This window comes from Schistocerca piceifrons, chromosome 7 (assembly GCF_021461385.2).
Source record: "Schistocerca piceifrons isolate TAMUIC-IGC-003096 chromosome 7, iqSchPice1.1, whole genome shotgun sequence".
In the NCBI taxonomy this organism is placed as follows: Eukaryota; Metazoa; Arthropoda; class Insecta; order Orthoptera; family Acrididae; genus Schistocerca; species Schistocerca piceifrons.
The window spans coordinates 84712522-84739462 of NC_060144.1; the positions used below are offsets into that span (position 1 = coordinate 84712522).

The window sequence follows — 26941 nt, forward strand, 5'->3', positions numbered from 1 at the left end:
GGACTCACGCACAGAGCGAAGTTTCGGGGCTACTGTTGTCTCCCTCCCGTGCTGCCCATAGCACGGAGTGATTGTTCGACGTAAGATTTTAGTACGCCGGAAAGATTCACTTCGACGCGCCACCCGGGTGCAGAGTGGAACATTCCTTTTGCACACCAACGATAATCCGGTAACTGTCACCTGGTAGCAGATGCCCACAGTAAACGCCTGTCAGACCACAAATTTCTCTGGTCGAAGTCTGTGCTGATACATCAACCTTTGTCTCTGCAAAACTACCAGAAGCGTTGCATTTGAATGCCGTTTAATATACGATGTACACGGTATTACCAAACCGATACCAACAAACTTCGAGGGATTGCACAGGGCGTCTTGAGAAACCAATTTATAATAGGAGTCATCCAACGACGCTACAGAGCGTAGAAGTTACAGGCGACAGCGCTTGTCGGTGGGCCATCCCTTCGGCTGCAAACGAGACTTTGAACGCTGAAGGACCGTTTGTATCCCCGCAGTCTCCTTGGAGTAGGGTTGAAACACGCAGGGAGTGGCAACAATACCCAGTTTGCCAACAACGTCGTCCTGCTGCACACCGCACTGCAAGCTGGCCTTTCCGACCGCGAAATGGGTGGAAATCGAAGCCCCAAGGAAAGGGGTGGTTTCATTGACGTCGTTTGTGTCAACCCCAGAGAGCTTTTCGTGTCGATTCTGAGCGTCGGTGTGAGTGAAATGTTTCCTCGGCGACCCATACGGAAACCGCGTGATTTCAACGCTGAATGTCGCGGTTCTATCCCCCATTATAGAGGCGTCAAAAGAAGCGGTCAAATGTGGATTAGAGTGGGCGTGACGACTCTCCCATCATGTGATACAGCCACAGTGCTCTTGGGCAGAACTGTGGTGAAACTTAGTGTCAATGTGACATCATTACCCGACATTACAGCTCACACGAACTTCCGAGTGCGGCATTTATCTCGCATGCGTCAACACATTGCTGTTTAAAGCGTCGTCGTACCCGAGGGCGAAGTCGCAAAGTGCCACACTTTTGTACCATTACATAGAAAGATTGTAGGCACATTTTAACAAAAATTCAAACTTATACGTCGCAATGGAAGACAATTACAGGGTTCCGAAAAAGTGATCCTTTAATTTTGTTGCGCAGTGTATCTACACTACTGGCCATTAAAATTGCTACACCAAGAAGAAATGCAGATGATAAACAGGTATTCATTGGACAAATATATTATACTAGAACTAACATGTGACTACATTTGCACGAAATTTGGGTGCATATATCCTGTGAAATCAGTACCCAGAACAACCACCTCTGGGCGTAATAACGGCCTTGATACGCCTGGGCATTGAGTCAAACAGAGCTTGGATGGCGTGTACAGGTACAGCTGCCCGTGGAGCTTCAACACTATACCACAGTTCATCAAGAGTAGTGACTGGCGTATTGTGACGAGCCAGTTGCTCGGTCACCATTGAACAGACAATTGGTGAGAGATCTGGAGAATGTGCTGGCCAGGGCAGCAGTCGAACATTTTCTGTATCCAGAAAGGCCCGTACAGGACCTGCAACATGCGGTCGTTCATTATCCTGCTGAAATGTAGGGTTTCACAGGGATCGAATGAAGGGTAGAGCCACGGGTCGTAACACACCTGAAATGTAACGTCCACTGTTCAAAGTGCCGTCAATGTGAACAAGAGGTGACCGAGACGTGTAACCAATGGCACCCCATACCATCACGCTGGGTGATACGCCAGTATGGCAATGACGAATACACGCTGCCAATGTGCGTTCACCGCAATGTCGCCAAACACGGATGCGACCATCATGATGCTGTAAACAGAACCTGGATTCATCAGAAAAAATGACATTTTGCCATTCGTGCACCCAGGTTCGTCGTTGAGTACACCATCGCAGGCGCTCCTGTCTGTGATGCAGAGTCAAGGGCAACCGCAGCCATGGTCTCCGAGCTGATGTCCATGCTGCTGCAAACGTCGTCGAACTGTTCGTGCAGATGGTTGTTGTCTTGCAAACGTCACCATCTGTTGACTCAGCGATCGAGACGTGGCCGCACGATCCGTTGCAGCCATGCGAATAAGATGCCTGTCATCTCGACTGCTAGTGATACGAGGCCGTTGGGATCCAGCACTTTCCTCATGTCAGAACGTTGTACGTGTCGCCACCGGCGCCAACCCTGTTTGAATGCTCTGAAAAGCTAATAATTTGCATATCACAGCATCTTCTTCCTGTCGGTTAAATTTCACGTCTGTAGCACGTCATCTTCGTGATGTAGCAATTTTAACGGCCAGTAGTGTATAAAAGAAAAGAACATTTTTTTTTAATTTGTTGTACTTTGGATTGTAACGATAATAATAGCAGTGAAACACGGCCTACAGTTGCTTCTTAGACGCGGATCATATGTAAAAAGAAAAAACTAATGAATAAAAACTTCGTCTTGCCCGTAATTACGGTTAAACGCAATATGCGTACGTGGACTTGCACACGCAGAGCACGAACGTTGACATCAGTTAAAGAGCGACCAGTTTGTGGTGTGCGGCGGCGGTAATTCTCGGAAGGAGCGAGACCGGAACAATAGTAGAGAGCTGCGGCCGCGGAAAACCCTCGCAAGTGGAACAGCGCGTTGACCTTCTGGACAATGGACGGCGCGAGGCGGTTGGCGCGCCTCCCGCGTTGGAAGCCTTCCAGGGGCGGCCGTGGCGCTGGCCGGCAGCCCCGCGCATCACCGCACAGGCACGCCGCATCCAGCCGACAGCTCCGGACCAGCAACTCCAGCCAGGAGGTGCCACAGGCGGCTCATCGTGCGTCACTACCCCGGCCTTGGTCACTTCTGCGACTCCCTGTAGCGTGGATTAGACAGGGATTTGGATGCACCCGGACAGGGAGGTCCAGTATGGGCTGTAATTACCGTATGGCAGTGAAACTTGGTAGATATCATAATGCCTTAATGCGAAACCGATTTGCAATGGAGAAAAAATTAATTCCAATTTCTGTCACCAGGCGCATGTCTGACTCTGCACAACGTTTGAAAGTAGTGAAGCAACAGGGGTGCTGGTGCATTTGGTTAGTGCGGGTTGCCTACATCAGGGGCAGGTATGCACTCAGGGGCAAACCTATTGTTCTCCCTTGATTGATAGATCATTAACCTAATGTTTTGCGAAGATCCTTCCTTTTGATTGACAAGTCCTTAACGTATTGTTCCCCTCACCCCCCAACCCCTCTGAAAACTCCAACCCACCCCCTCCCTCCTCGCTGATACAGGTACACTTTCAGGTCTGAGTTATTCACATAGCCCCTCTCTCGTACTTATCAGTTTGACTGACTACTTAATTAAACTGATCAATTAATTAACCCCTCCCCCTGTAATAAACCCCCCATCCCCTCTCTCTGCACCCCTACCATACCTTGAAATTGGTGGCTCTGTGGTGGAGAGGAAGGATCTTAGCAGAACAATAGGTTAATGATCTGTCAATCAAAGGAGAACAATAGGTTTGTCCCTGAGCACATACCTGCCCCTGATGTAGGCAACCCGCATTAACAAAATGCATCAGCACCCGTTGCCCCACTACTTTTGTATGACAGCATGAGATCCACACTTTCATTCGACAAGCCAGAACGTGAGTGAACAGTACGGATATCGAGAAGAGAAACTGTGTGCTGCTAGAGAAACTGGGTTGTGTGAATGGCAGCAATTACAATTCTCCATTGAGAGGGTATCGCTGACTGAAAGGTCTGAGGAGAGGCCCGATGGTTTAAAGATGATAATGAAATTTGAAAACATGAGGGAGCTTGGAGTGGCACCTGAAAGATGAAGGCGTACTATCCCATTGGAAGTTATTGGCGAGGTTGCTGTTGCTGTAACTGACCAATCAGCTTGTGTCCTGGGTACTGCTAGTGCTTCTGCAGTATCAGAAGAATTGTCGATTCCATAGTCAACAGTAGGGAAAGTTTAGCGGCCTGTTTTACACTGGTACTCGTACAAGATCAAGCCGTTTAAGCAACTGAAACCTCATAATCCACAGCAACCTTCTGAATTTGCTCTTTGCTTTCTGGCACGGATCGAAGTTGATGACATGTCGCCGGTCAGTATTTCATGAAGTAACAAGACACTCTTTAGACTACATGGTACAGTGAATACACGGGACTGCCGAATTTGGGGTACTGTTAAACTGTGCATTGTGTATGAAGAGTCACTGCACTTGCTGTATGTGAATGTGTGCTTGTGAGTCAGAAGCACCTTTCTTCTCGGTCCATTCTCTTTTGAAGGGAATACACCCACAGGGCCTGTCAGGTGTACCGTGACGTCTGCACATTATCGGGAAATCACCATACAGCATGCGATTCCTGCTTTGTAAGAGTGCAACTGTGTGGAAACTACTGTTTTCATCCAAGTTGGGGCAACACCTCATTTCGCTCACCCAGTGAAAGATCCGCTTAATGCAATCTTCCACGAACGTATTTTCCAGATGCATGGCGTGAAAGATCACCTGATCTGAATCCACGTGACATTTGGCTCTGTGGTATCGAAAAGGGACACATTCGGTCTCTACCTGACCTGAAGACCAGTATACAGGTACACATTGCTCAGATTGTACTGAGCAACTGTTGATCACGTCGTTTACAGATGCAGCATCTCGTCGACGTCTCCTGTGCTCATATTGGACAAATTCTATAAGCAGCAGTTATTAATAAAGTCAATATCACGTCTTTCTTACGTGTTTGAACTTTTCCACCCCTATCCCATTCGTAAACCGTTATATATAGAAACATTTTTATATGCCTTTCTTGTATTCAGAGCGCCAGAGTTGCATCCAGTAGCGAAAATTGGAACTAATTTTTTCCAAGCGTAAATGGGTTCCGCATTAACACATGAGAATATCTACCAAGTTTTGCTGCCATCCAATGATTGCTGCTCATACTGGACCTCTATGAGTAGCTGCATTTTAATTACAACTACCTGGTAATTTACACTAGTGTCCGAAAACTCCTGATTCACAAACTTGTGCAGATAGCTGGACGGCTTGGTTCCCGGCTTTTGCCTCATTGTTCGCCCTCGAGAATCCTAACCTACGTAAAAATACTACGCCTGTTATTAAGACGACTGAGAAACGGCTAAACCTGCTTTTTCTTTGTCTTATCTTTGTAGTTCTGGAACAACGTACCAGCTTCATCTGCCAGAGAGCTCATTTCAGTGTAAGTAAAACGTATCCAGCATTTCACACACGTTGCATCACTCATCAGACAGTGATCTTCCAGAAGGTTTCTTGAAGTCTACGACGCCTCACATATTTCGGCTACAGGTAGAAACATGATTCTTCTGTCCATGCAAAGTGCTCCAATACCCCACGGTCTAGTGTTTTATTTTTTGCTCCCCTTTACAACCGACAAACAGTAGGTGCCCTGCTTGAAACTGCTCCAAATGTCGAAACGTTAGAGCTCTTTCTGTGACGCACGAGCGTTGACTCCCTGCAGCTAGTTCTGTCCCACAGCTAGGGGTCACACTAATGATACACCCCCCCCCCCCTTACAAATGCAGGGTGGCTAAAATAAAACGGGCCAGAAAAATAATTCCTGCAACTTGGCAGCTTAACACAAGTCTGCCCCAGGTGCTATTGATTTAGTTGGGTTGCCTATGTTAAGACACATGAAATGAGTTCCGGGCCACTTTTATTCTCCACACCTGTACAGTCTGTTGTCATGTACATTTTAAAGTAACACAGATGCCTACAATTTTAATAATAATAACAATAAAATATATAATATGTTACAACATAATTATAATAATAATAACAATATCAATAATTTGTTTGCATCAGTGTTTAGCGCATCGTTTTAGCACGATGTCCAAGAAATTGTGATAAGAGGAATGTATCATTTGAAAAGCATTTACTACAAATTTGACATGTACATTCATCATGCAATTAATTTAAGAAATATAGCAGCAAAAAATCACCCGCTACTTTCACAAAGTCATAATTTGTACGGTAAAAAATTGGAGCGTGCAGTCACCATTATCAATAGTTCACTTAAGCATTAAGAATGTCAACTCAGGCCTGCAGACTAAGTCTATTTCAGACAATGGCTGTTTCTTTAAGTCGTTTCAGCATGCCTTCGGGAAGTCAGACGATCTCTCTCTCTCTCTCTCTCTCTCTCTCTCTCTCTCTCTCTCTATTTTCTTTCCTCTTAGTGGATGGCCTTTCCCTTTATTCTTCCTTTACTCAACTTCCCAACTTTCTTTCGTTTCCCGGTTCCACGTGTTGTCTCACGAACCGTGTCGGATTTGTTGTTGACAGCAAGTACGGTCAGCAAACAGGAAACACTACTTTTACAACCACAGCTTTCTGTTAATGTTAAATGTACTTAATACTAAAGTTCCATGTGGCTGTCGTATAGATATTATTAACAGATTCAGTGAATACTTGTTGTCAAGTTTAGATGAACTCCATATGGGCTAAGTGTCCCCATCTGAAAAGTTAATGTCCTTAGTAAAGGCTGCAATTAAGTCAATTTTCACAGTGTTTTATAATCTGACTTTATATTTGTAAGTTAAACTATGTCTATCTTTCTATAACTGTAAGTGGAATGTAAAAATAGAAAAATAGTGAAATAAAAGTAAAATATGAAGACTAGAGTCCCCCACGCTAGTGCTAGCAGTCGGCTAGAATTTACAGCTTTGTACAATTTTTGGACCAGTTGTCTCTTGTCACCCCCATTAGATACAGAGTTTAATATTCACGCAGAACCTAGTTTCGCAAGTACGAAGTTTTTTGGCGAGTGAGTCTTTCAAAAAATTTTATTTTTTGGGAACTTGATGTCATATTACAGCCGCCTGTCATTCTTTACGTTTCTTTCATCTTAACTGCGTATATCTGATGACGGCAGATGCCGAAAAGTGGTAATAAATACAGACTTTTTGTTTAGCGATCTACATGGTTTTATTCGTAAAATATGTGAACTCTTAGAAATGTCTCCTCGTCGTGCGACCCCTTGAGCTGGCGCTAGAGATGATTGCGTTCGTCTGCTGACGGCGACCATCACTTCGCGGCTCGTTTGGGCGTTTACTGCCGCTGAAGCTGCCGTCGTCTCGTTCAGCACGTGTTTCGCAGCCGAGGTTTCGGCCATCCGTCCTCGTCGGTTTCCGCGGCTGAAACGTCTGCTCACCTTCCGCGCACAGTTAAGAGGTCTTCGGGTTTGAAAAACCATCACCTCACAACAAAGCTTAGCGTCCCGCATACTGATAACGTAGACTTTTCATGTAGCTTTAACAATTCATAAACACCTATTTACTGCTTGTTAGTTATTCTAGATAGAGGCATAGTCTTCCTGTCTTTAAGATCCTCCTCCAAAGTCGCTTGTTTTCCTATATGAAGTACCAAATTAGTCGCTTACATGCACTCTGAGACATTTATAGCAGAAGTTAGAAACAACGACATCATTTCCGCCAACACAGAAGACAGTCCACGTGTGACCAACAACCCCAACCTGCAAGATGTCCAGGACACATGAAATGAACCTTATCACTTAGGCGTCTTCATTCTTAACGTACTCGAACTACTCTGTAGCAGTTACGGGGCGTTCGATGCTGCTGTAACTATCCTCAATGGCTCTGGGCTGTCTTAGATCACGGGAGTACCGAATATCAGAATTTGAAACAAACCATATGATAGAATATGATTAATCAAACAAAATTGTTGGGAAATGTGTCACAGACTCTTATGTCTGCGGATGGCTTAGTAATTAAAAACAGAGAAAAAATTGTTCAGGGATTCTAAAATACCTTTAAATGTTTCTATCATTCACGAGGTGAACTGGAAGCAAATGTAATTAGTTCAATTGATTCAAATGGCTCTGAGCACAATGGGACTTGACATCTGAGGTCATCAGTCCCCTAGAACTCAGAAGTACTGAAAGCCAACTAAGGACATCACACGCATCCGTGTCCAAGGCAGGATTCGAACCTGCGGCCGTAGCGGTCGCGCGGTTCCAGACTGAAGCGCCTAGAACCTCTGGGCCCAAATATAATTAGTACTGAGATCAAAATTACTGACATTTCGGAGGTAACTCCAGATGACATTTATAAATCCATTCTTGATACGAAAAAAGGAAGCATAAAGGAAGATGAGGATATTTCAGTAGAGATTACAAAATCTGAAGGAAAATAGCATAAAAGCAGCTCACAGAATTGTTTACGTAAGATCAGTGGAGGAAGACAATTCCTCAAATCAGGAAGAGTGACTTAATTATCCTTTTTCACGGAAAAGGGAACAGATACGTCATGAAAAACTAGAGTGGTCTCAACCTCCGCTCCGAAAAGTACTAGATATTCGCTAAACTTGTCACCCATAGCATAATAAATAAAATGTTAATCACCCAAGGGGACAAACTGGCCTTACGAGTGGCTGACGGAATATTTGCGCGTCGTGAGGGAAATTGTAGACGGAGTATGAATCACCAATTTGCCTGAGATCGATAAATTTAGAGAAGGCTTTTAATCAAGTTTCAACAAAATCTGTACTAACAGCCTGTTAGAAACCTGTGTTAGTGTAGTGAGTCGTAACAGTTCGAAGATAGCAAAAGCAATAAACAGACGAGTAACAACTGGCGCGGAGTGATTTTTGTTAGACTAGATAACGTTTTCAGAATTAAGGAAAGTTTACAGACGATTTATTTGTTATTCGAAAACCACTTGCCCGGCGAGCAAGAGAGAGAAGCATGTTGGGAATCACGTTGAGAGACAGTAAAAGAGACAGACAAGGAACAGACTTGTGTTGGAGGCAAAATTTTGACTGTAATGGAAATGAAGGAACATGTAGCCAGACGCGCCCACGCTCGGCGCGTGCACCAGTATGTTTGACACACATTCCATACCGGATGGCGACAATCAGGGACTACTACCTCCATCGAAGTTACGTCCTAACGGTGGCCACCGACAAGGCACGCACCTCGAAGCGCCTTTACCAGGCACTTCGCGGCCAGCCCACACCTCATAAACTGGAAGACAGACGACCGTCGGTCATCTGGCGCCAATCTTGGACCAATATCAACCATCCAGTCCTTCCCACAGAAGTTTCGGCGCTGTAGTACCGTGTGGTAAACAATTTAATACCCACTAATCATCGCCTGGCGGCCATCCGCTTGCGGCCGATGTGGCGACGTGGACACCAGAGAGCATCGTCTCTTATGCCCTCACACACAGAAGTGTGGGAACTTGCGCGTGTGTTGTTAGCGCTGATCGGTGGAACAACACCGGACAATGTGTCAATCGACTGGTTCCTTACCCCAGACATTCAGACCAACCCCCGAACGCGACGTAGCGCAATGGTGTGGCTCTTGGGCCACACCGTTTTCACGATTTATGACCTACGCCTAACTGATGCTGTCTCTTTCATGGACTACCTTTGGAGACAGCATCGTCTGGCGGAAACCAGCTGGCAATGTACCACTACCTTTGCAAGGTCTGTTAAAGTGGCAATGGTTCATGGTTATCAAAAGGTGTTCCGGGTCAGATGAGGCACCTCGTACGAGGTTTGCCTGAATGTGGCCCAAGATCTCTGTAACTCGGACTTTCAAACTACGCTTGATTTGACTTTCTGGGCGTCACTGGAGTCTTTTCTCTTATGATACCAGTAATGTGACAAGCGTGTGAAAATTCTCGGAAAATTGGAAAAACCGTAATGTACCTTAGAGGCTTATAATTTAGTTTTATTCTTATCAGCGGTGGGATTATTTCGCCAGTTTCATTCCATTTAAATGAGCCGCCCTCCTGTGTTTTATTTTGTTTTCATTTCTGTCTTTATTTACTTTTTTTCCTTTTAGTTCCTCAATTCTTATCTTGCTTCACACCTGCAGAGGGAGGTGTGTTTTTCCAATGTACAGGGTGATTCAAAAAGAATACCACAACTTTAAAAATGTGTATTTAATGAAAGAAACATAATATAACATTCTGTTATACATCATTACAAAGAGTATTTAAAAAGGTTTTTTTTCACTCAAAAACAAGTTCAGAGATGTTCAATATGGCCCCCTCCAGACACTCGAGCAATATCAACCCGATACTCCAACTCGTTCCACACTCTCTGTAGCATATCAGGCGTAACAGTTTGGATAGCTGCTGTTATTTCTCGTTTGAAATCATCAATGGTGGCTGAGAGAGGTGGCCGAAACACCATATCCTTAACATACCCCCATAAGAAAAAATCGCAGGGGGTAAGATCAGGGCTTTCTGTTGAGCGGTCGCCATCTTAGCATCAACTGACGCTGACACCTAGTCAACAGCGCCTCAAGCGAACAAATGTACAACTAGATGAAACTTTATAGCTCCCTTAATTCGCCGACAGATAGTGCTTAGCTCTGCCTTTTGTCGTTGCAGAGTTTTAAATTCCTAAAGTTGTGGTATTCTTTTTGAATCACCCTGTATATGTTGTCGCCCCCATAAGGCATAGCAGAGTATGCCTCTTCTTTTCCTTTCAATTTTGGCGATAAGTCCTACCACTGGAAGCACCCAATTTAGTGTGCTGCGTCGACACTAGCGGATGGCGGCATTTTTGGAGAGGAAAAGGTAGGGCTATAGGAGAGGTAGGACGCCCAATTTAAAATAAAAGAAAAAAAATAGATGTTAAATGGGCCAGAAGTTTCGTATTTCGATCGAAAAAGATAAGAACATATCGATTAGACGACGTAATCTTTAGTTGGTACAGGGCATTAGCAAATATGCGCGGGGAATGTGGGCGCGCGGAACTAAAGGATATAAGTCACAGGAAAGCGTGAAGGAGCCCCTCTGTTAAGGAGTGGGTGTCACAAAGGCTTGTGGTGGTGATGGAGACAGCAGCGATCGTGCCCCAGTGACGAGCTACGGTATTTGCCAGACGTCGCCCTCGCGCCGGCCTACCACACTGCGACCAGATGTTAGGCTGCGCCTGTGTATCGCGAGCGGACCACTGGAGACTGGGGCAGGGACAGGTGCCGTCACGGCCCGTTCTGGCGCCGACGGCCTATTTCCAGTGTTGTTCGGAGAAGGTCGGGCGCACACAGCGGGCGGCCCGCTGCGTGCACCACACGGGCTCCTACTCGCACCTGCGCAACAGGCGCATCTTCACTGTCAGGAGGAGTCTTGGCTGATAGACGGACCCGTGAGGGGGGGGGGGGGGGGAGAAACAGGGACTACAGACGAATGCCGGACATTTGCCACGCCGGACATTTGCCACTCTTGCCCCTTCGCCAGGTAGCGATCCCTCAGGTAAGTCCGTTACCAGTACGTAAGGGACCTTCTCCTTCGACATCTTGGCCAAATGCAGAGCTTCTTTTCCGAAATCGAAATATTTATAACTTTTGGGAAACGAAAGCAATACCGACGATTATGTCAGTATGTAATTAGTTCTGCCATGTATAAATATAGATTCCTCTGTCTGTACGGTAGCTTCCTTTCACGCTTACTGATTGCGATATAAACAGTCCATCGTCGTCATGGGAGCAACAAGAAAGGAACGATGTAAAGAGATTGCGAACGTTGATCAATGCATTTGTGCCTACTTTAATTACTACAACTGCATGCCCAAAAGACAACAAGGAATTCTAAATGGGTATGTGAATGTTTGAAAAGAAGGACGACATACTCCATATTAATTTACTCTCTGGAATGCGATATCCCTTGCGGCGAAACGTTAGTTAATAAAGTGTAACGGGACAATGTCCAAAACGTGACTGGAAATACTTTCACTAAATAGTGATAAGAACATCTATGATTGACATGTCATCTAAAGTCGACGTAAAATTTCAAAAAGTTAGAAATAAGGAAATGAAGTAATACAGAATGCTATACTTGTAACGCACATTGTTGTTCTATATTGTTTAGCTCTGGTATTTACAGGGTCACAGAGAAAGCATCTTAGGTTCTGAAAAGCCGTAATTGTAATTATCTGCACTACAACAGAAACAAGAAGGAAGGAAAAATAATGTAAGCTCACAATCGACTTAGAAGCAGATAATTCCTGTGACTTAGTATGGGCAGAGGCTATATTCGACAACCGGAATAAATTAATAACTGGCTCCTTTTACCGACACCCCCGTCTCAGATGAAACAGATGCTGAACAGTTCAAAGAAAACTTTGAGTCTCATCACAAATAGGTACCCTACTCGTACAATTATAGTTGGCAGTTACTTCAATCTACCTTCCGAATGTTGAAAATAATACATTTTCATACCTATTGCAAATAGAAAACAACTTTCGTAATTGTTCTAAATGCTTTTTTTAATTATTTTTAACAATTAGTTGACGAGGCCATTCAAATTGTAAATGGTTATGAAAACACAAAATAATCCTGAGCATCATTTTTTGGGGTAATTCTTCTGATTCAAAAAGGGTATTTTTGGCTCAAAAACGGGCTGTTCGAGCTATGTATGGTGTAAGTTCGAAAACCTCTTGTCGACCCCTATTCAATAGTCTGGGAATTTTGACATTGCCCTCACAGTATGTATTTTCTTTAATGTCGTTTGTTGTTAGCAATATTAGCTTATTCCCAAGAGTTAGCAGCTTTCACTCAGTTAATACTAGGCAGAAATCAAATCTGCATGTGGAATGCACTTCCTTGACTCTTGTGCAGAAAGGAGTGCAGTATTCTGCTGCATCCATTTTCAATAAGCTACCACAAGAACTCAAAAATCTTAGCAGTAGCCCAAACACTTTTAAGTCTAAACTGAAGAGTTTCCTCATGGCTCACTCCTTCTATTCTGTCGAGGAGCTCCTGGAAGAGATAAAAAATTAAGCAAATTCCAGTGTTACATTCTTGATTTTCTTTATTTAAACTAACGACTTGTTTCATTTTATGTGTTTCTACAATCGTGTTATAATTTCATGTATTGACTCGTTCCATGACCATGGAGACTTCTCCTAAATGTGGTCCCACAGAACAATAAATAAATAAATAAATAAATAAATAAATGACGGATACAGGGATTAGTGAACACATAGTCGCAGCGAGGCTCAATTCTGTAATAAAGAAATTCACCAAAACTAAACGCGAAGTATATCTATTTATAAAAGCAACTAAAAATTCAGTTGACGTCTTTCTAAGAGACAGTCTCCAATCCTTCCAAACTATGTAAGTGAAGACCATATGTGGCTTAAGTTCAAGGAAATAGTATCAACAGCACTCGAGAGAGTCATACCAAATAAAATAATAAGAGACTGAACTGATCCCCCATGGTACACAAAACACGACAGAAAGCTGCTGCTGAAGCACCGGAAAAGGCAAGTATAATTTAGACGAACGCATAATCTCCAAGATTGGCGAAGTTTTACTGAGGCTCGAAATTTGGTGCGGATTTCAATGCGAGATGGATTTAATAGTTTCCACAACGAAACTCTCTCTAGACCTGTGGCGGAAAATCCAAAGAGATTCTGGTTCTATGTTAAGTAAACCAGTGGAAAGGCTCAGTAAGCGATGGGGAGGAGGAGGAGGAGGAGGGGTAGACAAGAGACCTAACCCTTCGGAGCGGGTAAAATCGTGGCAAATGTCCGGCGTGGCAAATGTCCGTACACACTACAGACGAGAACGTCTAAATTATTCTTAATTCAAAGGGAAGAAAAGTAGTGTGATGCGAAGTATAAACAAATAACGTGGAAAATTATATATTATTTCTCACGTCAACATACCTTTTCCTTAACACAAACTAAACGTACAAGAACGGTTTTGTACAGGCTCTGACACTGCATACCTGTTTTGCACTAAACCTAACTATTTGTGAAAAATTGAATATGAAAGATACTTCTCATTGTGAAAGGCAACAGGGCATCATACATGCCCAGCTTCATACCAATATTTTACGAAGCTAACTTATTAATCACGAATAAGAGACTCCCTTTTCAAACTATCTTATTACAAATATCATTTTATGTGTTTTAAATCACTTATTAACTGGGTAATTTGTAAACAGTGTTGTCATTGATAGTAAGCGTGACCACTGCGGTAGTCAGTTATCTCTCTGCCCGTCGTACAAGTCGATTAATCTAAACGAATATACTTTCCGGAACGACAGACATATTTGTCATTGTCGCCAAGTACCCTTATCCCAACGGCTACACTTATACCAAATACTGCCATTATTTACAGCTTCAAAAGTGCAAAAGTTTCGCACGGGCCCCCTGTTTACAATGAACGCACAGATGATTGACACTGGGAAAACTGTTGTAATACCACGAATAGACTTAACACAACCTGATAACAAGCATGTGTTTTCAGCTGATAACCCGACAGTTGCCTAATAAAATTGCATTTGCGATCGTTATAAACAAGTCGCAAGGACAAACGCTTCAAAGAGCAGGATTGTATTTACCAAATCTCGTCTTTACTCATGGACAATTGTATGAAGCCTTTTCAAGGATAACTAAATCAACTAACATCTGGATCCCTTGAAGAGAATGGAAAATAAAATGTACACGAAGATTGCATTTTTACGTAACTATCGTTTACACCGAGGTATTTTACTGCACTATAAAGAATTTTGTTCACAACTAAGGATATATCATGGATTCATGATTATTGTTTCGCGTCGTTCTTTTCATTTTTAAAGATGTCTTCTCTTCATTCCCACAACCATACCATACTTTCATGATTATTATTTCACTTCGTTCGGTTCATTTTTAAATATTTTTCTCTTCATTCCCACAACTACCCTATCCCAACGATTACACTTATTCCAAGTAATGTCATTATTTGAACCTATAAAAGTGTGCAAGTTTCGCACGAGTCAGTTGGCATTCCATAATCCTTATAAGATTACCAACAAGTGAAAATACACGAAGGCGTTAACATTTTACCATGTTAACTTTTGTGTATAAGGCGACCAAAATAAAAATGACGCGAAATACATTTACTGGTCTTAAACGAAATAACTTGTCGTAATTCGTGAATAGGTGAACCGTTCTGTACAGAAGACAATAAAAATGACAGCTGCTAGTTCCAGAGATTCAAAACCATGAGTATGGGTCATTTCAGTCGGTGTTACGAAGGGAAAGACTCCATCTGGTGCCCCACACCTGAGCTATAACGTAGATGCGAACGTGTGTTTATTTCTTAATTTCCAACTACGTCTTCCTTGTTAGACTGAGACATTGCAATAACAGTGAAAAGTCAGTCAGTGCATTTATCCGTTTTGTCTCAACAATTTAGAGGACCGACGTTTGGAGCTGGCTGCAGAACGATTCTGTTGCCACCAATGCACATTTCGTGTAGGACGGCGAAGACAAGAAACTTAGGACTTGTACGAAGGCATGCAGGCAGTCGTCTTCCATCCAAAGATTCCCATTTGAGTTCACGGAGAATATCCGCAACTCCGTGGAGATATGTACCGTCTAAGCAACTAAATGAAAGCAGTTTGTTTATTGCCATACGCGTTTCGCTTCTTGTATTTGGGAAGCATCATCAGTGGCCTGAAATACATGTTTCCTTTTATACATACAATAAATGTATTATGTGGTAGATATAATATGCTGCTATATTACTTTTTGTCGTGTTTCTCTCTTCTTTTTTGGGTTAGAATCAACTACCCTAAAAAAACAAGAGATAAACAAAAGAAAAAAATGAAATATCGCCACTTCTGTTTTCACAGGACATGAACATGAAATCAATGAATAAACTGCTGGAAACCAAAGCCTTCTAGATCGAATACTTCCAGAGGTAGAGATAGTAAAGTAAGTCAATGTAGAACGATTGTATTTTATGACGTTTCCACTGTTAACTTGGAAAAGATAAAAAGTACGCTTCCAATTTGAATTATTTGATAAATAATACATCAAATTCTTCAGGAGAAATCAAACATTATTATGGGATAATAATCGTAAAATGTCACTTTTAGACCAGTTACTCCCACTAAGATAAGCGCTACAAACGGAAGTATGTGCATGTATGGTAGTACGTATCCCGTATTAATGAAAAGAAACGGTGGCCATCCGTATGCGTCAAAAACTTTACTTGCTCGTAATCGTCAATACGCTAAATATATGACGCAGGCAGTGGATTGTTTCATAGTCTATCTCACACCCATTTGACGAAGTTCGTGAACTGTGGAGCAGTACTTTGGTTCAATATTTGCACCTGCACACCGAAAGTGACTGCAAATTGCGTGGCAGAGGTTGCTTTTTATTGGATTAAATTCATAGATTCCTTCCCATCCTATTGCAGGAAGGATCGTGGAAACAATGACAGTTTAATGTGCCTCTCTAGACAGACTGTTTTGGGCGGAAGCCTGAAGAAATTTTGTAAATTGCTGTAAGAAAACTGATTCTCGGAACTTCCGAAGTTGAGTGTCGCTCAGTACCATTCATCTTTCTTCACGTATAAACCAGTTCCGATTTTTCAGTTCAGTGATACTGTTTCACGGGCCGTTCACATATATGACCACTCGTGCTACCCTTCTTTGTGTACGCGGGATATCATTGTTAGTTCTGCCGTAACGAATACTTGCCAAGAAGTGCAAAGGCTGGGACGGTACTCTAGAACTGGTCCCACTATAGTCTCGTGTGCCATTTCATTTACTTCCAACCATCCAACAAATCTAAGTGTCCCGTTTGCATTACCAATTGCAGATTTTACTTCTTTATCTCATGTCATATCACTTCTGAGTTTTACTTCTAAAGGTTTCAACTGCGTTCCGTGCTCCAGATGTTGGCATTAATCGAGTAGCCGGATACTATAGTACCTTGGTTATAGGGTTGATTGCTGGATTTGTGTGATCTTGTAAGATATTAATGGCAGCTAAATGATGCCTAAGATACTTTTGGAAAATTCGAGGAAAATAATGTCTTCATCGTGTTTTGCTACACTTCCGAAATGCCAGCGCTCCAGGATTACTTGTGATACTCCCTGTCATTTCATTTCGTTCACAAAGATAACAAAACGCTTGTTGTGAGCTAATTTAATTAAAGCGACACGTCCAGATGAATGTACGAAATACGAGCTAATTAAAAGTTGCAACCGCGTTCGGCGTCTACAGCGGTTGCTCGCTTTCCTGGGTAATCCCCCACTTTGGGCCGTCGCCCCGCCGCTCTAATTGGCCAGAACACTGGGACCGCATCAATCGATTGGAAGCCGTCCCTTCCTCCAGCAACCGTATCGGCGCGCACCGACGCCACCTGGACCACTCCAGAAGGATTCACCCATGCAGGCGCTCGGCAGATCTGCGCTGCTCCACACCACAAACGGCTGGTGTAGCAGGCCAGCACGGCGCGTGTGTATTACGCCGTCAGCGAACAGGAGTGGGGTACAAACCCAGATTTAGGTCTTTTCCCGCGTTTTTCCTAAATCAAATTAAGGCACATTTAGGGACGAGTGTTTTGAAAAAGGGATAAGACCGATTTTCTTTCCCAATCCTCCAGAACCAGAGTTTATGCCCAGTCTCCCCTACGTCGTCAACGTAGCATTAGACATAAGTCGCGAAACTACGACAGTTTTCCTCCAACTTCGTTACTGCAGCGCTGTCAAGCGGATAGCATGTATAAACACACCAAGAATCTGTGTCTTGTGCACATAAGGGGAGCGCTTTGGGGGTGGGCGGTTGGGGGGAGGGAAGCACATTTAAAATTCGTTCTTCGGAGCTTATTGTGGCTATATGAATTGTAGTAACAATCAGAAATATAATCCGGAAATATCCTTCTTTCGGTTTACAAAGAGGGTCGTTCGATGAGTAATGCCGCACATTTTTTAAAAAATCCATTAACATAAACAGACAAACATCCTTGTTCATGCTTCACATTTGATGTTTATTCTGTGCGCCGGTGAAGTTTCAAACCGTTCTGGCAGATGGCAGAGTCGTAGTACAGCGTCAAAATGGCGTCTGTATACGACTCACGTTACAAGCAGCGTGCTGCTATTGAATTCTTGTGTGCAGAAAAAGAAACGGTGGTAAACATCCATAAAAGTTTGCGTGCAGTGTATGGTGATGCTCCAGTTGATAGGAGTACAGTTGGGCGATGGGTAAAGAAAGGTACAGCCTCAGGAGATGCAGAAACAGAGATCCGTGATCAGCCACGCTCGGGACGTCTTGTCACAGCCACTGCTCCAGACATGCTGAATCGTGCGGATGCCATTATTCGTGCCGATCGGCACATCACAACTCGACAATTGGCTCTACAGCTGTCGTTCAGCATTGGAAGTGCGTCTGCAATGATCGAGACTCTCGGATATTCAAAGAGGTGTTCACGATGGGTTCCACGAAAGCTCACAGCGGCCCACGAGATTCAAAGAAAGGCCATTTCATCTGAATTGTCGGAGCGTTCTGAGGCCGACGGAGAGGCCTTTCTGTCACGGATCGTTACGGGGGACGAAAGTTCGGTGCACAAATTTGCGCCGGAAACAAAAAGGCAGTCTATGGAGTGTCATCATCCTCATTCACCAGAAAAGAAGAAATTCAGGACAACCCCCGCCGCCGGAAAAGTCATGGTGTCAGTCTTCTAGGATTGTGATGGCGTCATTCTCGATGTGATGCTAAGAGGGTCAACCATCAATTCAGAGGCATACATGAAGACTCTGAATAAACTCACGAACCGTTTCCGTCTTGTTCGATCGGACAAGAATCCAGCAGAAATCTTGCCCCAACACGAAAATGCACGCCCACACACACAAGTCTGACAATCCAGGAACACATCGCCAAATTGGGTTGGGCATTGTTGTTTCATCCTACAGTGAAGACCTTTCACCCTCGGACTTCCATCTCTTTTGACCACTTAAAAATTCCCTACGGGCAACTCACTTTGAAGATGACGAGAGTGTCAGTCATGCAGTGAAAATATGGCTACCCCTACAGGACAAGAGCTTTTACCAGCAGGGAATAGATGCTCTTCCACAACGTTGGCATACTGCCATAGAAAGTGATGGAGACTACGTGGAAAAATAGGACATGGACAAGACACGTTGATGTATATTTTCACCAAATTCTGACTCTTAACAATAAACATGTTCTGAGAAAAAAAGTGGGGCATTACTTATTGAACGACCCATGTAAGTGAATAATGTTACAAATAACAGATGCTCCATTTGGGATGGTTAGTTGGTTAGTGGCACGTTCCGGTCATGGGAGATGCAGTTTAACATTTCCATTCAGTCGTAATGTCTTTAGAATTCCGTTGTTAATAAGACTGGAAAGTTTTTACCAACCTTTCATTATTTCGCTACTGTATAAGTTTCTGAACGTTTCCCGAAGCTGAGAAACATGTCAGTTGACGACTCTTTCAATATATTGTTTCGTTCTTTGGTATCACAAGTATACATATAGGATGTAACTGGATTCCATTTACATACTATGAGGACAAGTTCCTTACACCAAAACAAGGAAATATGGGTTCTAAAATTCAAATCTTAAGGGCTAGGGGCACTTGTTCAACAGCAAAGATGTGTTTCACAGTAGCGAAGAGGAGCAAGTGTTCATAGCTCTTAACGTGTGTATTTTAGAGACCAGCCGTACGGAGCGGCCGCCCGGTTTGACGCGTCATGTCACGGATTGCGCGGCCGCTCCCGCCGGATGTTCGAGTCCTCCCTCGGGCATGGGTGTGTGTCTTGTTCTTAGCATAAGTTAGTTTACGTAGTATGTAAGTCTATGGACCGATGACCTCAGCAGTTCGGTCCCTTAGGAATTCACACACATTTGAACACACATTTAGAGCCCATGTTTACTGGACATTTTTTAAAATTTGATCTATGCTATCTCCTCCCAAAATATGGAAAGCGAAGAGCTTTCAGGAGAAGAGATATGTTTCGAGGCGTCTAAGACCAACAAGAGATTATAGCTCTCAAGCTAAGCAATTTAGAGTCCATGGTTACCAGACATAATTTTCTCGTTTTTAACTAAGGAATCTGTCTGTAAAGGAAATATATTTATACCATGAATATTTTGTGGTTATGTACTTGAATGAATAAGGAAAATCGTAGCTCCTTCTCCAAGGCAGTGAATGTGGCCGTGTGCAAACGACCAAGGAATTTTTAAAATTTCAAGATCGTAACAAATTTCATGAACGCAACGAAACGTTTTGATTTCCGTTACATTATATGCATATAAACGAAGAGAGAGTTATTAATTATGTATTGGTAGTATAACAGCGTTTTGTGGTACAATATCCATGCAGTGTGATTTCTTCCACTCCCTAGGAGCGGGAAATGGCTTGTTAATATGAGAATTGATGGTTTGCCATGGCAAACAGAGATCAAAATTTGAACGCGATATACGGTTTCTTAGTGCAAGTACCCCAGGGCCACTTTATTATTGTTGTTGTTACCATTGCAAGCTACATTATTGTAAAGTGTCCTTCGGACACGTTTTGCTTCAAGTAGATTACAAAATGGAACTACACAAGGCAGCGACGAATGATCAAGTTTTCTTTGCAAGGATTACGTGAAGCAGGGCTGTTTGTGGCATGAACGAATAGACTCGCTGCGTGTAGCCTACATGCACCTGAGCCTCATTAGTGTAATATTCGCGCAAACTGACTTGGCGTGGTGCCTTTATGGTCGCTCCCATCAGCCATAGCGCCGAGTGTCAACTTAGTTTGCGCGTTTAGTATTTCTCCCGTTACACTCCCCCTAGCCACACTTCATCCCAGTCACCAAACTGGCGATTGCTACATGCCTGAGGACGTGTGCTGTCAACCGACCCTTTCGCTTAGGTGAGTTTTGGCTTATGTTTCTTTTCTCCCCAATTTGGCTCATTGCATGATACGTCTGTGGTCGTGGTGGGGGAGGAGACTAGTTCTGTTTTGCGAAAATCATGATTTTTTTTCTTGGGCAGAAGGGCGGGGAGGGGGGAGTGATGGCAGCTGCCCTCTCGTGTCCCTCACTTGATGTACCCTTATCGGTTGCAGTGGACTCACAAGGACACGACTGATTTCCTTCCTCCATCTTTCAAAAAATACCTCTGAGCACTATGGGACTTCTGAGGTCATCAGGCTCCTAGAACTTAGAACTACTTAAACCTAACTAACCTAAGGACAGCACAAACATCCATGCCCGAGGCAGGATTCGAACCTGCGCCCGTAGTGGCCGCGCGGTTCCAGACTGCAGCGCCTAGAACCGCTCGGACACCTCGGCCGGCTTCCTCCATCTTTGTCCAACCTTAGTTTGTGCTCCATCTCCTGAAACCCTAATCTTACTTTACATTAGACGAATGTACTCCTTTTCTCATCTCTGTGTTTCCCGCTAAAGTAGGTGCCGACGATAGCTCTGTACAATCATACTCTATCAAGAACAACCAAAAGAAAGTGCGCACCTACCATTCTGCCGCTAGACAATCTTTTATTGAACCAGATGATCTGCTGCATCTATTCTGTGCTGATTACAAATATATGTCAGTCAGTACGTTTAGTTCCAGACGCATGTTTGTCACACAACAGGCTTTCTCTTTTCTATGTTCTGTTTGTGCTAGTGAGATTTTAGCAGCTGCGTGGGTTTTGTTCACAGCATCCGGTTCGGGGTCCGTGATGGGCCGTGAGGTGGGCCCGCCCCCGCCGCCGCCGCCGCGCGCCGCCTCCGCCATGTCTCTGCACCTGCAGCCGCCCCCGGACAAGCCCGACCGCCAGGCCGGCGTCGCCGCACCAGTACGTTACATTCACGTTTGTGCTTGCACTCGTAGCCTAACATTCGTTAAGTAGTGAAATGGGATATTGTCTCAACGCCAGTGTTTCACTGCAACACAGTGTTGGTGTAACATCTTGTGAGTACAGTTCACACATAAAGCTCCTTCACGTTACATATTTTATACTTATATTGGGTAGTAAGTGAAATACTGCAGATTGCATGGGGAGCAGTCGACATCTGGGGCAAGTACAGTTTTAACTTATATACACTACTGGCCATTAAAATTGGTACATCACGAAGATGACGTGCTACAGACGCGAAATTTAACCGACAGGAAGAACATGCTGTAATATGCAAATGATTAGCTTTTCAGAGCATTCACACAAGGTTGGCGCCGGTGACGACACCTACAACGTGCTGACATGAGGGAAGTTTCCAACCGATTTCTCATACACAAACACCAGTTGACTGACGTTGCCTGGTGAAACGTTGTTGTGATGCTTCGTGTAAGGAGGAGAAGTGCGTACCATCACGTTTCCGACTTTGATAAAGGTCGGATTGTAGCCTATCGCGATTGCGGTTTATCGTATCGCGACATTGCTGCTCGCGTTGGTCGAGATCCAGTGACTGTTAGCAGAATATGCAATCGGTGGGTTCAGAAGTGTAATACGGAACGCAGTGCTGGATCCCAACGGCCTCGTATCATTAGCAGTCGAGATGACAGGCATCTTACCCACATGGCTGTAACGGATCGTGCAGCCACGTCTCGATCCCTGAGTCGACAGATGGGGACGTTTGCAAGACAACAACCATCTCCAAGAACAGTTCGACGATGTTTGCAGCAGCACGGACTATCTGCTCGGAGACCGTAGCTGCGGTTACCCTTGACACTGCATCACAGACAGGAGCGCCTGCGATGGTGTACTCAACGACGAACCTGGGTGCACGAATGGCAAAACGTCATTTTTTCCGATGAATCCAGGTTCTGGTTACAGCATCATGATGGTCGCACCCGTGTCTGGTGATATCGCGATGACCTCACATTGGAAGCGTGTATTCGTCATCGCCATACTGGCGTATCACCCGGCGTGATGGTATGGGGTGCCATTAGTTACACGTCTCGGTCACCTCTTGTTCGCATTGACGGCACTTTGAACAGTGGACGTTACGTTTCAGATGTGTTACAACCCGTGGCGCTACCCTTCATTTGATCCCCGCGAAACCCTACATTTGAGCAGGATAATGCACGACCGCATATTGCAGGTCCTGTACCGGCCTTTCTGGATACAGAAAATGTTCGACTGCTGCCCTGGCCAGCACATTCTCCAGATCTCTCACCAATTGTCTGTTCAATGGTGGCCGAGCAACTGGATCGTCACAATACGCCAGTCACTACTCTTGATGAACTGTGGTATCGTGTTGAAGCTGGACGGGCAGCTGTACCTGTACACGCCATCCAAGCTCTGTTTGACTCAATGCCCAGGCGTATCAAGGCCGTTATTACGGCCAGAGGTGGTTGTTCTGGGTACTGATTTCTCTGGATCTATGCACCCATATTTCGTGAACATGTAATCACTTGTCAGTTCTAGTATAATGTATTTGTCCAATGAATACCCGTTTATCATCTGCATTTGTTCTTGGCGTAGCGATTTTAATGGCCAGTAGTGTATTTAGCAATAATAATAACGCTGTAAAACAATCATATCTGTCTGTTTGAACGCGCCGGTCGGAGTGGCCGTGCGGTTCTAGGCGCTACAGTCTGGAGCCGAGCGACCGCTACGGTCGCAGGTTCGAATCCTGCCTCGGGCATGGCTGTGTGTGATGTCTTTAGGTTAGTTAGGTTTAAGTAGTTCTAAGTTCTAGGGGACTGATGACCTCAGAAGTTAAGTCCCATAGTGCTCAGAGCCATTTGAACCATTTTTTTGTTTGAACGCGCTTACCTCCGACTCTACCACAGGAATTTTCGGGGGTTTTCACAGATAACTTGATCGTAGCTTGGGGCAAAGTGTAGGCTTTATTTCATCAATATTGGATGACGGGGAAAAAATATACCTAAATTAAAATTTTTTTCTGAAATCGTCTGTTCCTCTTAATGCTTCAGACGCTTAATCTTCACGGCGTTGTACACAAAAGAACCAATGAATGACGCTGTTGGTTTCATGATACATCCAAGAACAAATAGACGGCGCTGTTAGGTGTTTCTTTTTTTTATGCAGTAACAGATGTACTTCTGGAAGTTTACGTCAGTGACAGAATTAAGCGCCGCAGCCCTATCTGTACGGGTGCAAACTAGTAGCGAATTTACTTGGCTAAGATACACGAAGTTATTGATTTCGCTTAGTGTATTTGAAACCTGACGACATTGGTTTTCTGCTTTCGATAGGTTTTATTTGTATTCTGTGCTAGAAAAAACGAATCTATCGAGTTTGCTTTGCGATCTGGATTCCTGAAACTAAAAACTCCGCCCGAAAAGGCCGTGAAGACCCAACAGTACCGACCGGCTGCCCTGTCATCCTCAGCCCACAGGCGTCACTGGATGCGGATATGGAGGGGCAGGTGGTCAATGCACCGCTCTCCCGGCCGTATGTCAGTTCCCGAGACCAGAGCCGCTACTTTCCCATCAAGTAGCTCCTCAGTTTGCCTCACAAGGGCGGAGTGCACCCCGTTTGCCAACGGCACTCGGCAGACCGGATGCTCACCCACCCAAGTGCTAGCCCAGCCTGACAGTGCTTAACTTCGGTCATCTGACGGGAACCGGTGTTAATCACGGCGGCAAGGCTGAAGGCGATTTGAGTGCCTACTAATTACATTTTGATCTCGTTTTTTTTTTACGTATACAAATGCCGAGAAAACAGCCGTGTGTTTCTGAATACTACAGAATAGCTAAAAGACTGCGGACAATGCGGTCTCAAGAAACCAATGAAGATATTGAGGCGATAGTTTTTGCGGCATCAGGACTGAACTTGCTCTTTCGAAACTTGTTCCGAAAGCGAGGCGCTACGTCACTCCAATCGAGAGCATCATGCATTAACTCGCTCCTCACTACATATTATTAAAAAAAATCGTAGCCGTAGGTACGTAGTGCAACCCGCGCAAAGCTGGGGCAGGTGGCTGGTTCATCTATAAAGTGTAAACAAGGAATCCATACCGCTTGCAGAGGCGTCTTGAAAGATGTTTGAGTTCCTATCTTCTCTTTCCCGTTTATTTTTTCCCAGTTCATTTTCTGCTTACTGTTCAACAGAACAAAGCTGTGCTCAACCCGAAAGTGGGGTTGAACGATGTGGTGATTTAGCCATGCTAAGCATGGTCCTTCAGTCTTTCAAGTGACTGACCCTGTCACTTATAGACGAACTCTGAACTATGGTGCTGATCGGCAAATTTTCACATTGACAAATCGTTACCAGAGCCGAAAGAAGCGAAAAACTCTAGCACTGTCCGCGGATCGTACGATCAGACCTCTGGATTAGAAGTTCGGTACTTAACCACTGAGACGTCCGCTCCTGGTAGCTCAGTGGTCAGCGCGGCAGAATGTCAATCCCAAGGGCCTGGGTTCGATTCCTGGCTGCGTCGGAGATTTTTCTCCGCTCAGGGACTGGGTGTTGTGTTGTCGTTATCATCATCATTTCATCACCATCGACACGCAAATCGCCGACGTGACGTCAACTCGAAAGACTTGCACCAGGCGAACGGTCTACCCGATGGGAGGCCCTAGCCACACGGCATTTCCATGTCAACCTCTGAGACAGCAAGCTACATTCTTAATAGTCTTTAGTGCTGATGATGTTGTTTGGTTTGTGGGGCGCTCAACTGCTCGGTCTTCAGCGCCCGTACAAAGTCACAATTTTTACACAGTCCAATTTTTGTACACAGTCCAATCTGGCCACTGTCACGAATGATGATGATGATGATGATGATGGTGAAATGATGAGGACAGCACAAACACCCGGTCCCCGGGCAGAGGAAATCCCCAACCCGGCCGGGAATCGGACCTGGGACCCGGTGATCCAGAGGCAAGTGCTGATGATGAAATGATTTATATAGCTACAATGCAAGACACAAAAATGCAGTCTCCAGTCACATTAATGTTACCACCTGTCAAAAGCCTGAATAAGTACCTTTCACAGCGGACACCACTGCAAGACAAGGTTCTGGAAGATACTGACAAGGATGCGGAGGCATGCTGACTGCCCGCATCTCGTGGTCGTGCGGTAGCGTTCTCGCTTCCCACGCCCGGGTTCCCGGGTTCGATTCCCGGCGGGGTCAGGGATTTTCTCTGCCTCGTGATGGCTGGGTGTTGTGTGCTGTCCTTAGGTTAGTTAGGTTTAAGTAGTTCTAAGTTCTAGGGGACTGATGACCATAGATGTTAAGTCCCATAGTGCTCAGAGCCAGCCATTTGAGCATGCTGACTCCAGTACAGCGGCCAGCTGGGGTACTGTCGTACAAATTCCAGCCTTCGTCGCCGATGTACAACAGTCAGCATGGGTGCTTGAACCAGGCACCTGCCGCGGAAGCCCGTACGCTGCAACGTTCGCTGAATGGTCGTTAAGGAGACCCTTCTGGTAGTCCCTCAGTTCATCGACGGTCGGTTGCTCAACGGTTACACATCTGTTCGCCCCTACACATTTCCGCAACCTGCCATCTATAGCCCGTGTTGAACCACTGTTGCCTTGGCACCGGTTTTGGACAATGCCATTTTACGATGCACATTATGCTCGTACTTTAACCACGGCGGCGCGCTAACAGTTAACAAACATAGCCGTTTCGTAAATGATTCCACCTTTGGCCAGAAAGCCAGTGGACATGCCCTTTTTGACGTCAGATAAATCGCTACGTTTCCGCTTTACGACAACGACGGAGTCCTTTATCCGCGTCTCCACGATACTGTTTATATACCCTCCACTGTTAGTGCTGCCGCCTGCCGCCTGTGAGCGTGTGTTGCATGTTGACGTCGAACATAGATGGTGACCACACTACTGTGACTAGACTGTGTAATTTCTCTATAGACTTGGCCTCCTTGTCTAGTATTAAGACGAGAAATATAGTTATCCTTAAAAAATTGCCTACATTTAAGGATTCAGAATTCCTTTTAGGCGTTTGGCAGGAATCAATATTCACTGTAGAGAGTCCTCTGTTCTTGTAGCATGTAAGTGTTGCTCTTTCACAAGCATCATGGTGGCTGTGCAGGTGTCAAGCTACCATTAGAAGAACCACAGCATTTAATATATCTGTTCTCTTTTCCGAAGTATTACAAGTTCTGCTACTTTTAACCAGGGACAGGAAAAAGTTTTTTTTGTGTAACCAATTTCATTGCTGTTGTTCGTGGATTTTGGTGTTATTTACTGCCAGCTTGTTTCCCTTTTCGATT

The 26941-nt window shown here is 44.5% G+C and overlaps 1 protein-coding gene across 1 annotated transcript in view; it reads left to right on the plus strand.

The window, feature by feature from the left end:
* LOC124805452 overlaps positions 1-26941 on the plus strand; it is a gene marked incomplete at its 5' end in the record, with an annotated part of 688368 nt that overhangs the window by 547898 nt on the left and 113529 nt on the right. Inside the window, one exon of the mRNA XM_047266014.1 lies at positions 21460-21596. Within this exon, the coding sequence (XP_047121970.1) occupies positions 21460-21596 (137 nt within the window). The remainder of the gene's footprint in view (positions 1-21459; positions 21597-26941) is intronic.